A 14,426-nucleotide genomic window follows, 5' to 3' on the forward strand; every position below is an offset into this window, starting at 1 on the left:
AGGTGTCTACCAACCGGGAATCCGCCTTTTTCGTGGCGCAACGGCGCATGCGCCATGCCCTAGCGGATTAGTCACAAAACCTTTTGTAAGAGTCGTGCGTCACCACGCGTAGGGAAGTCCCCCCCCCCCCCCCAAATAACACATGCTCGGACACCCGCTGCTGCAAACACTCGTGCCATGTACCGTGTTCAAACTTTACTGGTAGCTCGATGTCGCTGCGGTGCCGAAAACGTGCATACCATAAGACTGCAACTTCATTCGAAAACGAAGCAGCCAGGGCTTTGCCCGAGTGGTTCGGACCGCACATTGAGCCAGGTAGTTATCGCCTTTCATTGATGGCTAGCAAAGTCAATGAAAAACCCATGCGTTACACTTGTGTGACACTTAAAAACATCATGTTGCTGATGAAGTCTTCTTGCAGTGTCGGGCCTCACTTGCTGGTGGCGGCAGCATGTGCCTGACTTCACATACTCGTTTATGGCGCGGTAACAGTGGATCAATTCGAGACTGACAAGACACATGCGTCAACGATTGACTGACTATTCAGTACAGTGCATCACTGAAAGCATTTTATCATATTAGGCTGACAATGACGCAACTGACGAGCGCGAGTTGTCGCACTGCGATTTCTTGTTGACGGCACCGACAAAATCAGTGTGCCGACCATCATTCGACCAAACCCTGCACGATCGGCCATTGAACTGGCAATGTGATAAGGACAGCACCTTTGTTTGTATATATTGTAGAGAAGGTTTCGAGCGGTATAATGGGTCGTCCTCTTCAGTGCTTTTGCTCGTGAATGCCACTAGGGCTCAGAGTCCGTGCTGCGCTTACACTGTCGCCGCTGCGCGGCTCCTAGTCCGATCAAATAAACACCTTAACAATATAATTAATCGCAATCAAAGTGAGTCAAAACATGCGTATAAAGTTGAAATGTACAAGCTTCAACCCTATCAAGCTGTTCACATGAAGTTTGAGGCAATTTTGGTACTGTTCGCGAAGGTTAAGCCTGGCGCCGTCGTGTTCATGCACCCACTACCGGAGGACTTGAACTAAAATGTAAGCAGTTAGGACGAAGGAAACTCCTTTGATAGTTCAGTTGTCCTTAGTGATTTGAAATCAACTACTCTTCACTTTGCACGGCGCGTTCACAATAAGCGGCAAGCGACTCAGCGCTGTGCCAACATTTGTACGTCACCATACCCGTAAGCTGCTGGTCGCATTCGCTATGTGGATAGCTGGGTCTGTATGTGTTGCTATGCTGACACATTTCTCAATTCCAAAGGTGTACTATTTACATCTGCACCAAACAGGAAACAATAGATGATGAATTAGGTATACAGCAGCATAAACAACCATCTGGCTCAGTTATGCCAATGGTGTCAGTGATGGTATCTGCGTTTTCGTGAAAGGACACTGCCTATAAAGGAGCACTTAACTTATGCGAGCACAGTTTTCTCTAATAATGTTTTATGGCATGCGCTAACTGTAAGTACGATGGAGTTAAAGAAAAGCGAGAATCAGAAATAAATTAAGAGCCTGTAATATGTTATCTGGATCACAGTTGCCGTTGTTTAAGTGGTTCAGCCACTCATATTGACTCATCTTAGGGTGGAATAATGCGGCACATATGTGCAGATATGTACGTTTTGCTACGTTTCGACATTATTTCATATCAGCAATGCACCTTTTCCACAATATTTGACTGTAACAATGATCTGCATCCGTAGATGTTGCTGTAAACAAGCGCACCGCTTTGAAAAACCCGGTGCAGAAGCTTGCGCTCGAAGACACCCTGAATATGCGAAATGTCTAAATAATGTTTAAAAAGAATACAAAAAGCGAGCTCCAAGTGCAGAAGTCAGCGACAACAAACTCGAAGGCAGCCGGGTTGGCAAAGAGAACTCGGCTTGCCTTTATTGGAGAGCTTTAGAATTGGGGGCCCAAGCTGCTTGGGGACCCAAGAAAATTGCATGCCACAAGGGCGCATGTGCAGAATCGAAGCCAGTCTTGGGTTCTTGCGTTCGCGTTAACCCAAGACCCAAAAATGGAAAACTAGCATGGGCCCCCAAGCCGTCGTGGGCCGCCCTCGCGGGTGACAACGATGGCATACAGCAGATGGTCGCAGAGCAAACTTGCTGTACTTCGACCCATTTTTGCCATTTCATGCAGGTGAACTCGCAGTTTTTTCATAGTGCGTCACAAGAAAACACCAAGTAAGAGCACTTGGCTTCGATTGGCTTTGCTTGGCTTAGAATTGCACACTTAATTCGTAATAGTAACCGGTACTAACACAGTGGTTACGTTTCTTACATTTTATTGTTCGCTCCTCTTGCTCAAAAATGCATTCTGTTCATTTTCACTTGTAAGAAAAGTTTTTTTTTTTCTTTTACACTTCTCTATTTTCCACACTGCGGCCTCCCAAGCGCTCAACCCAACGCTGTCTGCATTCGACCTAATCCTCAAACTCTGCTGCTCCTCTAAACCCAAGTGCAACCGACTCAATGCCGCTTGGGGGCCCAGAGCTTTGCGCCCCGAATTCTAAAACTCTATATTGGCCGTACTGTTCGCACAACAGCGCACTCAGGCCTGCTCACCCAGTAGTCATTGAGTGCTTCATTGCTTCCAGGAATGACATTCTGTCCCGGAGAAGCCATTAATGATTCACGATCCACGAAATGTGCAACTGACGTGCACTCAATGTGGGTGCAGGTACACAAGTCAACTGGCGAAAGCCCCAGCACCCTTCCAGAATGTTTCCAAGTGGCAAAAGGCAGCGCAGTAAAATGAAAAAGGCGGATTCTCAGACATTTTGAATAATCTGGAAATACTCGGGGAAAGCTAAAGTAATTTGTGCTTCTATCGTTGAAAATTAGCTGTAATTTTATTGAACGGGAATGAGTCGCGCTAAGGCTGGCTCAAGTAACAGAGAGATATCGTAATGAATCTTTTTTGACGCCGTGTCGTCGGCTGGAGGAGTTGTCAGTGTACAGTCAACGACCGATTTTCTGGACGCCCGATTTTTGAGAGATGCCCAAAAATTCGGACGGCTTTGCCAATGGCTTCGAAGCTCCGAAAGCACGACGCATTTAATTATGCCGGTTTCCATAAATAAGCTTAGCCTCGATACAGTAGTGTTACGTGGTGAAGCGTGGGAAGGGGGCAATTGTCACGGGAACAGTATGTATTCCTTAATTATACAGGTGTGCACCCACCATCTCCCGTCCAAGTACGAGCACCGATATGCCTATTAAATGTACTGGCAGGCCTTCAGAGCATTTTCAGATGTCCCTGTGGCGATTTGAGCCCTTAAGGGCCGTAAAAGACACATTCATTTTTTCAAATTGCCCGATTTTTCAGGAGTCTTTGCGGTGCCTAGGGAAGAAAGCGATGAGGAAGCACGCTGTCTATTGTCACGCACAAGGAACCATGGGGAAGGGAGGTAGGGGTGCGTTGTGCTTCGGCAGCAACGGTGGCTTTATCTTGAAAGCGATCTGCTTAGGGGGCATAGTCTAGGGAGCCGAGAGTTCGTAGCTTCGCATGTGTTGTGTTCTCGTCACTCAGTTGGTGCTGAAGCGATAGACAGCATGAAGGTCACTTCACTTGTTGCTGGTGCTGTGCTTCCTCACGTCAGTGTTTTGCAAGTGAGTGTCCTCGCACATCAAGTGTGATGTGTGTGTGTTTGCCTGTGTGCACTCACACCATGCTAGTTCATTTAGTTAGTAAGCTGAGTGAGTGTTTCCAAGTTTATACGGCCGATAAAGCTAGTGTCCTTACTTTGTGTGGCTGTCTACCAATTTGCTATCGCAATCGATGCTTCGCCTTTCAGCTGAAACCACTACCCAAAGGTTAAGAAATAAACTTGGAAGCAGTGTGGGCTCCGCTTGTCTATCGGCAGGTGAACGCTCACATCTATGGATTTCATACTTGTCGCCAAGAGGCCTTGTGCCGAAGGAGAACGAGATGCAAATTTTGAGAGTGGCGGGAGACGACTTCAAGATTATTTTGCTTGCTTAAAACAAAAATTAATTTTATAAAGCTTTCTTGGATGGAAAAGAATACAATTTTTCATCTGAAGCGCCATTAAGCATATTTTTACTAAGACCATGCTAGCGTTCAATTGGCAGTTAAACATAAGTCAGCAATTACATTTTTGCATTTTTATCGTCGCCTGTGTGCATTTCCGCACAAGTTAGCTGCCCAAAAACATTTCTCGCGTATAGTACACCTCCTGAGCACTTAAGTTTGTACAAAATTTGTGTTTCTGTATGAAGGCATTATAAAGAAAAATGCCAGGTATGGACCAGTTATCCAATTTTTAATGGCTAATAATGAACGCAATTTTAGGTGTAAGGTCTATCTTTCGTTGGCTGAGGAAAGTAACTTGATTTTTCAAGTTAATGAACACAATATTTGGAACCGCCGTTTACGGTGCATACTTTCATTCAGGTGGTTGTTCAGGTGATGAATTTTTTTTTCTGGGAAAATGTATGCGGAATAACTTTTTGTGTTGTGTGCAAGCGCCTAAATCATTTAGAAATTGCTGGTAGTTGAGCACGGACATTGGTACAGTTGGCGTCGAATGACCCATATACAAACAAGACTCATGTTTAAAATAAAAATTGATTATTATTTGGTCAATAAAAGGTGAAAGAAAATAAGAATAAATTAGGGCTTCAGTCCAATTTCTTGTTGTAACATTCAGGATATAGTGGAGCATGTTGCACCTTGTGCTTGAATTGAGCACTGGAACACTGGCCATGTTGCTTGCTTGGCCTCACTGCTGGGTGGTCTGATGGAAGAGGCTGCTTTTTCAGCACAGTGAGAGCATCCTATGTGAGCCATCATATTCTTGGAAGACTGCCATGACATTGTATTATGAATGCAGTTTTCCTGATCTGACATTGTGTTCAGTGCACGGTGCTCATAACTAACTTTGGAGGACCGGAATTCCCACTGTGTAGAAATAGTGTTAAGTATAGGAAGCTTTCAATGCATACTCTTAAAATTGTCTGCGAAATGTTGTGCACCTCAGTCGCACCCACTTTGCCAGAAGCTGAAGGTGTTGTCAGCACTGTGGCAGCACCATGGTGTGACCTGCTGCGATTGCTTAGCAGCTTTGGTGTTGTGCTGCTAAGCACGAGGTCGTGGGGTCGAATTGTGGCCTAGGCGGCCGCATTTCAGTGCGGGTGAAAACACCCATTTACCATGCATTGGGTACACATTAAAGGGACCCTGAAACGCTTTTGACGATTTTCTACAAACGTATTGAGTCGTTAGAGTAGGTCCTTCTGATCATTAATTGACACATCTAAGTGCTCCGCGTAAAGCGTGTAATTTATTATAAGGTTTTAAATATGCACATCGCTGCCGATCGCAGCGCACTGCTCGGCGGAATTTTAAGCCGCCCCTACCCATATGACCGAAATCGCCCATACGACGTCAGTGGGGCGAGCTATCCGATTGGCTGACAAGGGCGCGTGATCGATAATTTTTCCAACTTTATAGTAAACAAATGATCTTCGTAATAGTTGGAATGTTAGTTAATTTGTTTTTATGAAAAGAAAGTAACATAAAGAGAATGCACAAGAATAATTTTTCAGTACACTTAAGCACTTCCGGCACACAGCAAGTGTCGTCTGCTTGTGTTACAACGTACTCCATTTTGAAGAGAGCTCCGCGGTCAGAGTCGGTCTCAGTCTTTTCGCGAGCACTGTGATTCGACTTTGTTGCCTTGTGGACTGCAAACGTAGCGACTGGCAATATGTCAAGCTGCGACATCGTGTCCCACTGCAAGGCAGCGTGCGAGCGAACTGGCTGCTGCGCATCGGACTGCCGCTATCCGATCCGCGCCAGGATTTGCGCGGTTGTGGCCGTCACTTTACGCCGGAAGATTACTAACGCAATAGCGTTTCCCGAGTCCAGTATTAGGGAAAACGCAAGCGCAAGGGGACAGAGTCTGGCCGCTTGACTTTGCCGTAACGGGATGAGCCATGAGATGAGTAGAAGGGCAAATGCAAATGGTCTGCACGGTGCAGCCACCTGGTGGCACAGAGCTCAACCATACACAGTAGCAGCAACGAAGTGTATTCTTCTTTGCTGCTGATGTGTATTTTTCGCAGGAGTGTAATCATGAACACGTTGTTTTTATAAATGTTTAAAATGTTTTACGCTTGGTTAGAGCAATATTAGCGCTTTGTTTGGCTGGTTAAACGCTGCACCAACAAGTGTATGGACCGTGCTGACCGATCAGGCCGCTGACGTACGTCTACGCTAAAGTTCCTTCATCAGCTTGAGTTTATGCCTAGTCATTTGCCGAAATGACCAGCTTGCCTGTGGTTACCGGAATACGACAGAATGCTCGCAACGCACGCTGCTTCGATAGCTCTCGCTTGGGGTCGACGGCCAAGCGGCTAGCGGAGCGGTCTCGCGCGGGCGGGGGCGGGCTCCAAAACAACCGGAAGTGGACGATGTGACGTCGCATCGTGACGCTGAACCAGTGAAGGCGGAGCTTAGCCCCACTCGCTCGGCGAACGAGTTGAGGAGGAAAAGCATGGCTAGGGAGGAGGGTAGCTTCTAATCGCTTGTAGCTCCATTAATACGTAACGCTTCACTTAAATTGTGGTGCGAATGTTCTACTTAAGCTGTACCCTACGCGTCTACAAAATTTGTCCGAACCGTTTCAGGGGCCCTTTAAAGAGTCCCTGGTCCCTCACTACAACACACTTTGTAATAAAATTGTGGTTTTGGCATGTAAAACTACCGAATTTATTTTTAGCACCATGTTGCAATTGAGAACCATAGTTTGAAGTTGTTTATTTCACCAGAGAACAGAAGGCCGCTGTGCAGTGCAATTTAAAGTGGGGCAGTAAAACTAGATGTGAAGGAATCGGAGCCTGGAATCATCTTGATCTTTCCATCTGCAAGTGGCCCATTGCAGAGAGAAAGTGTTATGCATTTCTAAAGCCTTGCAGAAAGCTATTGTTTGGCTATGGCATTCTCCTGCTGTGCACGAGGTAGTGGGTTTGATTCCCAACTGCCACGGCTGCATTCAGGCAGGCTTTGAACTGGAAGAAATGCTCATGCACATGAATTCAGGTGCGTGTTAAAAGAACACCATGTTATCAGAATTAATCTAGAGCCCCCACTGTTCATTTCTCATAGCCTGTGTGTGTCTTGGGATATTAAAATCGATGATTTCAAATAGGTAATTTTTTGAAAGTGAACATTCTTGCACATGGCTGTGGAGGCCCCTCACTTTACCGTGTCATGCAACATCTAACGTTTGTTGCTTATCACGGCAGGTGTCCAGTGCAGAAGAAACCTCGGTTAGAAGATGTTCACCCCCTGCTGCACCGGACAACAGCACTCCCTCCGACTGTTTCGCCACAGGTTAGCCGATTTGTCTTTTTGGTGTTGGCCCGAGTCTGTGTCTTGCCGGGAATTAAGCAACGCTTCGGAGTGCGCAACGCGTGGGAGTGGATGCCCTGTGCGCGACGAGTACAGGCATTCTACCTGGTGCTACGGCATGGCAAAACAGCTCAGATCCGAGTGCCTTTCCAGCGCGTCAGATGCTGTATCGGGCACCAAATTGTCCCGTGTACCTCCCAATTTTGTCACATGCAAGGTGCCCAATCAGGTGCTACGGCGTGGCAAAACGTGCTCGGATCAAGCTGCTGTTCCAGCGCGTGGGACACCGTATATGAAGCAGAATCATACGGTGTGTTCCCTACTTTTTAGAGGTGGTTGAGGAAAAAAAAGATCGCTGAAAGTTTTGCCCCTGCGTCCACTCAGCTTTGCATAAATTTTTCGGGAAGAAAAGTGCATTCATTATGCGAGTAAATAAGGTATGTCTTTCTTTTGTATATGACTTTTTTTCTTTTTTTGGTCCTAAATGCAAGCAATGAAAGTCATCTTACAAGCCCTCATAATGTTGCTCCTTGTTGCCCCTTGTGTTGTGAAACAGACCATGGTAATAGTGTGAGGAGCGTAGGAGAGTTAGTTATGGCTCTTGGAAATGATGCCTATAGTAGGATACAACTAAGTCTGCAGTGAAGCCCCCGCCCATGCCCTCAAAACTGCCAACCACTGTTCCTCCCCGAGGCTGCAAATAGTTCATACCTCAAACTTTTCCTGTTACCTAAATAAGGCGGTAACCACAAAACTGAAGTTGTAAGCGCCTAATTTTGTTTTCACTCGTCTCTCATAGTGGAATGGCAAAAGCCTAATTCTTTATTGAACTGAAATAATATGCTTGCTTCACTGCAACCATTTATTGTAGAGTTTCACTTCAGTTGGCAGTGAAGTTTCACGAGTAAAACGGGCTCAGCAATGAAATGAACTGTACTGAGGACTTTTGAAGAGTGAAATGCTCAGACTCCATACACTTTGTCCGTGTTTGTTGCACACCTTATCGCTTCCGCCAATGAAAAGACTCAAGAAGAGCAGACGCTCCGGACGTATCAAGTACGACACCATTTTGAAAACTTCGCATGACGACGACTTTGTTTGCTTCTGTGATTGGCTAGCATAGTAACACAACGCCGCACAGTCTGTGTGCCTTGGTTGCAAACTGCTGCTTTCTTAAGTTGTATAGATATAGATAGCTTGCATAGCATGCACCAAGTTGTGAAGCGTGAGCCTTAGCTTTCATTTTGTCTTGGACACCACAAGGGAAAGGCCTTATTGAAGAATTTAGCACAAATTGCATTCCTCAGGAAAGTGTGTCCATGAAAGTAGCTAGCCCCGAGGTCTTTCTTCTCTTTGAAGCGAATGAGCACTCTCCATAGGAAAAGGACAAGAAAAAAAGCAGGGGCTACGTGATAATCCAGCATGGCAAATTACTTGTACATAAACATGTCTAAGTATTTGCACAAGTGCAGCTGCTTCTAACTGCTCTGAAAGGTCACTTCACTGCTTCAAAGTGTTTTTAACTGCACTAAAAGGTACTTCAACGTGACAGGGAGCAATCTGATCACTGCTACCAAGTAAGCTGGCCGATAGGCTAGCCAGGCAGTAAATTAAGACGAATAATCAGAAACGTATATTAATGAATTAATTCTGCTGAAATTACGGTGGAGGGAGTTTTGTCAAGGGAGCGTCTTGCATACAATTGCAGAACAGTGCTTCAGGGACAGCAAACTAGTCTGTGTTATAAAGGAATGAAGAAACTTTTAATAAAGGCAGAGCTGTATTATAAACATGTTTTTACATAGTCTTGCATAGAATGCCCTTGCACCACCAAACGTCATAAACCAATCTTTGTATTTGACAAGCAGCAGCGCTAAAAAGAAGAGGAGGAAGAAAAGAGGATTACAACACAGCCAATCATTTTCTTATTTTTTTTTCTTTTACTCTGCCATTCTTCACAGAGACTCACGGTGACAAAGGTTGCCGTTGACTCCTATGATGACGAAACACGGCACTCTCTGGTAGATGGCGCAAAGGCTGAGCAATCTAAACAGGTGAGTCCGCTGTGTGTCACAGTACGCAAAGTGTTGCCATATGGCTAGTGTGTACGAGTGCAGTCAATTCACATGCATATTGAACTTCTAAGACCTGCACTTTTTGTTCAAATATATAGACACTCTAGGCACATTTCTGCCGTCGCCGTGATTTTCCGTATGAGTGAAAGTGCGTGAGGGTGAGCTGGCAAACGTGGTTCAATGTCGCGTGCGCAAGCGAGGAACTCGGCCCCGGGTGCGTTCCCTCTCCTGTGGCATGCGAGGCAGGGTGGTGAGGCGAGGGAGGAGCGTACCTAACAGACAATTGGGGTGCATCCAGGGTTAAAGAAAAGGATGTGCACGTGAGATTGATCATGATTGTCATGTTGCAAAATCCAGCCCTGGAGGCTGTAGTTAAACTCATTGTGTCTCACACTCATGCGGACTTCTAATCACTCGCTGGACCGAGACTCTTGTATGACTCTCAAAATCACACTCATGGAATCGTCTGCCTAGACTTACTGATACTAATGTAGCGCAGACTCACTCAGTTGATTAACTTACATTCATGTAATAGCATCACAGTGAGTTGTATTACCCTGCTGCATGTTGAACAGAACTGTTTGTATGTGTTCAAAATCTGAGGGTCTCCGGGGTTACGCAGTCGGCAAAACTGCCGGGTCTTCCCCTGGACTGGAGCCTGAAAACTCGTGTGCGCTTCTGCTCGACCAGCCACTTCCCCTGGAGTGGGAGCCTCAAGACGTGCGAGGAGGCCAGTGGTACCACAGGTTTTGTGCGGGGCATCCATTCTGAGTGCTGCCAGGAGTCTGCAGCAGAGGTGAGTGCTGCAGAATGGAGAGTAGCTGCCACATTTCGGTGACGGAAGTGTTGGAGGGCAGAGAACCGCTTGCAGTGATTCAGTGCCAGCTACTACACAGCAGTCAATTATAATGCAAAGCATTCTTTGCCTCATACCAGGTCCCATGAGGTAGTGTAATGGAAAAACACCACAAAAAACTGAATGAGGGAACAGGACTAGGCGCTGTATCCTAGGTGCTGGAACTGTACCAGCAAACTCAAGATAGAGCCTTTTACTTTGAGGTGGATAGGTGTGTTCCGATCTAGCTCGTTTTGGGCATGCTCAATTTTGATAAAATGACGTGTTCAGTGATAGGATAAAACACCAGTTCCCTGGCACAGAACCCCAATGCTCTGCCCATTCTGTGCACAGCATGTGGCTTTGTGCCTTTCTACCTTCTACTGGATGTGTTGTTGGCTTGAGACAGCTTTACTTTCCAGCATATTCTGCCATTCAGGCAAAGCACTGGTGTTAATTTAGTGTTGCTTCTTCCCTATCATTTTTGTTTAACCCTACAGCAAAGGCAGCTGCTGCAACGGGCAACAAGGCATGTAAAGTACTACCGTATTTACTCTCATAATGATCGCACTCGCATAAAGATCGCACCCCTGAATTTTGTCGTCAAAATTAGATTTTTTTATTTCCCGTGTAATGATCCCACCCCGAGCTTGCTGCAGCGATATGTCGTGTGCCAAGTCTAGCTAATAGTGACCACACTTATCTGTCGAATGCTACGCGAATGACTCTTCAAGATAAAACAAGCGGTCTGCACGCATCAAACATTCTTAAGCAGATGCACCATTTCATTCCTTTTATCACTTTCCGCACGTCCATGACAAAAAAAAAAACTGCAACCAAACTTACCTTTATTATGTGTAGGCTTTATAATGGTTGTGGTCAACAACAACAAATGCGCCTTTCGGTTCTTCTCATTACATTCATGGGCACGCAACAAACCACGAGCGGCAACGATAGCAGCCACGTTTACACTGATACATTAAAAGTGTACCCTATTCATATGCCGACGCTTGTACACAGCTAAGATATTCGCCCACCCTTAGCGGAAACATGCTGTATTAGGATAGTAGTGAAGGCAAATGCGGCAGTTTCCGCAGCATGTCCGCCCTGTGTTTCTGTCACTGGCAGCTAAGCGCGCCCATCTGTTTCTATCCCCTCAAAGTGGACATGGTTACGTTATTGCCACAAGCTTGCCGATATTAACAATATTATTGATTACTGATATGGAAGAAACTGTTTCAATGTAAGTAATGTACTCGCGAGAAGGAAAGAAAATTGCGTTCGGCACGTTTGGCGTGCTCCGCTGGCCGCCAATTTGTTTTGGTGTCGCGCACTACATACATCGGCAGCCGCCTATTTGTTGACCTGCTGTCATCCCGCAGCAAACGCGGGATGAAAAAAAAAAAATTTGTTTTTGCAGGAAATTTAACCTGGGTAATGATCGCACCCCTGAATTTGCATCAAACTTTTTTTCAAGAAAGTGCTATTGGTAATTAGCTGCCTTCATTTGGTTTCTCATGCATTTGGGCTTAGTCATAGGCAAGCAGGAGCGGTGCTGGGAAATTAATGGCATAAGTGGCACTGGGCTAGCTTGCTTGATAACTGATTATTGGTAGCAAGACAAATTGCTTGTTTTCAAACCAGCGGCACCTCAGATAGAAAGCTTCGCTTCTTAATCCACAGTAGAGCATCACAGCACTCTAGGCAAGAGTGACGAAGACTGTACCAGTGCTGCCTTTTTGTTCACTCTCGAAAGAAGTCCCTGTGTCTTCTTCTTTGGTGGTCTTCTCTGTGGGTCTAGCTTCTGCTGACATTCAGGAGATGAGCTTGCACAGGTGTTTTGTGTAATGGCAGTGCACTTTTCTTCTTTTCTTTTGACTGTGTGTCTACACTAGTGGCTACGATGGTTCTATGCCCTGTCTCTGTTGGTATTGCCACCGCGAGGACACTGTCGTGACCACTAGCAGAGTGTTTCTGCTACTGATGTCGTGTTAATCTTGGGGATGGTACTTTGTGGCAGTTGAGTGGGATGGTGCTGTTGCCTGAAAGAAGTGTGTATGCATCCAGCCCTATCATTTGGTAAATCCTACAATATCTTATTTACTTGAATAAATTGTACTAAATTTGGGGATGGTCTTAATTTCAAGGGTGCGGTTTGGCTGCAACCGCCCGACATTTAACGTTGCCTTGTGGCCACAATATGGTAGAAACAATGGAACTAACTTTTCAACTGTGCTACGAAGCAGATGGATTCAACTGTACAACAGAGAGGCTGACAGTTTTAGGTGGAAAACAATGTAGCTTCAGGGACACAGCGAGAAGCAGGAATGTCTGTGATGAGAGATTGTATAGGTGAAGGTGATAGCGGTTCGGAAACATTGTAGGCATCGCTCGGAACAAGCTCAGACACCTGTCTACTTCGACATATCAACAAACTGTAATAAAATGCATGTTCTTTTCACAGTAGAATGCCTTTATTTGTTCTCCTTATGTGTGAAGAAAGTTTTCCTGACCTCAATTTCGGGGGCCAGCCTAGATTTGGGCAAATGTGGTATCTTTGGTCTCCACACTGCAACATCATAGAAAAAGATGCCTGCCATTGCCTACTATGCACTCACCTGTTCTTTTATACGTGTGGCAGCTTCTTTTCAAAATCTAAATATCATTTCACCATTATGAATAAATCAAGACTGAGTTGTGTGCGATTGCAGTTACTTAGCGGAAAGAACAGGTGCTCTTTTCTTCTTGTGCACCTCCATGCTAGTGATGTCATTTGTGGGGTCTCATATGTGCTCTTGGGACAAATGATTGCAACACAGTAGTGCAAACAATCACAATGGCATTTATTGCACCTTTTATGTGCTAATGCCTGCTAGCTGAATCGCTATCCACAGATTATGCCGATGGGTACGCGACTCGCCGCAACTGGATATCGCTACCTCTCCCCCCTACCCATGCTAGACACCGCTTGGTCATTCGCGTCTTCGCTAACCTGCCATTAGGCAGTATTAGCAGCACAACACTCGCACCATCTCCTAATGTGTTGCTACCACACCAACCACTGCCGGCGCTTAGCTACGGGGAGAAGCTGGATTACAGCAGACGCGTGAGAGTCTAGCACTGCCACCCAATTGCACATTTGAATAATGTCTTTGTGCAGTGACGTGTCTTGAATGCAGTGTGCATGCATCAGTACATCCCGTTATCGGTGTGCTGATTATCAGCAGGGCATTATTAGAGATCTTTTTAAGCCGCTCTAAGCCTAATAACTGTTATTTTTTTGTCTGAACAAATTTTTCGGACTATTTTTCAATCCCTATGAGGTCTGACAAATTGGTCCATGACTGTACAGTTGTCGTTATGCCATTGTCGTCACACACTCATATGATTGTCCAATGCGTTCGCCATGCCATCGTCGTCATACAGATGTTGTCATGCATTTATTGTCATATCCTGGTCGTGATGCCGTCGCAGTTGTTCCATCGTCGTTATTCCCACTTCATAATCAGACTCTTGTCACGTAGTCGTCGTCATGCTGTTTTATTATCGTCATCCCTTTGGCAATGTTATGCCATTGTTGTCAGGCTGTCGTCGTCGCACCGCCTTCATCATTCTATCGACATAAATCCTTCAGCATTCTATCATAATTATGCTATTTTCGTTCATTCTTGATTGCACTGCCGTGGCTATGCCATCGTTGTCATTGTCACCATCAGACAGTCACCATCATGCATCCATTGCCATTCTGTCGTCGTCATACCGTCATAGTTCTGCAGTCGCCGTCACTGCAGCTTCGCATCAGACTCGTCCAGCCGTCGTCGTGTCGCCATGGTTGTCATACAGGCCTCGTAATACAGTCGTCATCAGACCATTGCCATCATACTCTCATAGTTAGCCTATTGTCCCAATACTGTTCTCATGCCATGTCGTTATTGCATTGTCATGCATTCATTGTCACATCGGCGTTAAAACACAATCATGGTTGTTCCATAGTCATCATTCTATGTTCGATGGCCTAATCTTGTCATGTTGTCGTCATGCCATCATCATTGCACAGTCATTGTCATAACATTTTCACGTCATCGGCATGCTGTTGTTTAACCATT

At 45.6% G+C, this 14,426-nt stretch overlaps 1 protein-coding gene across 2 annotated transcripts in view; it reads left to right on the plus strand.

Moving 5' to 3' along the window:
- hd (humpty dumpty) overlaps positions 1–14,426 on the plus strand; it is a 34,747-nt gene that overhangs the window by 1,803 nt on the left and 18,518 nt on the right. For both annotated transcript variants that reach the window (XM_075695630.1, XM_075695629.1), the window contains exons 4-6: positions 7,305–7,392; positions 9,372–9,464; positions 10,108–10,281. In XM_075695630.1, the coding sequence (XP_075551745.1) occupies positions 7,305–7,392; positions 9,372–9,464; positions 10,108–10,281 (355 nt within the window). The remainder of the gene's footprint in view (positions 1–7,304; positions 7,393–9,371; positions 9,465–10,107; positions 10,282–14,426) is intronic.

Source organism: Dermacentor variabilis, chromosome 6 (assembly GCF_050947875.1).
Source record: "Dermacentor variabilis isolate Ectoservices chromosome 6, ASM5094787v1, whole genome shotgun sequence".
Classification (NCBI taxonomy): domain Eukaryota; kingdom Metazoa; phylum Arthropoda; class Arachnida; order Ixodida; family Ixodidae; genus Dermacentor; species Dermacentor variabilis.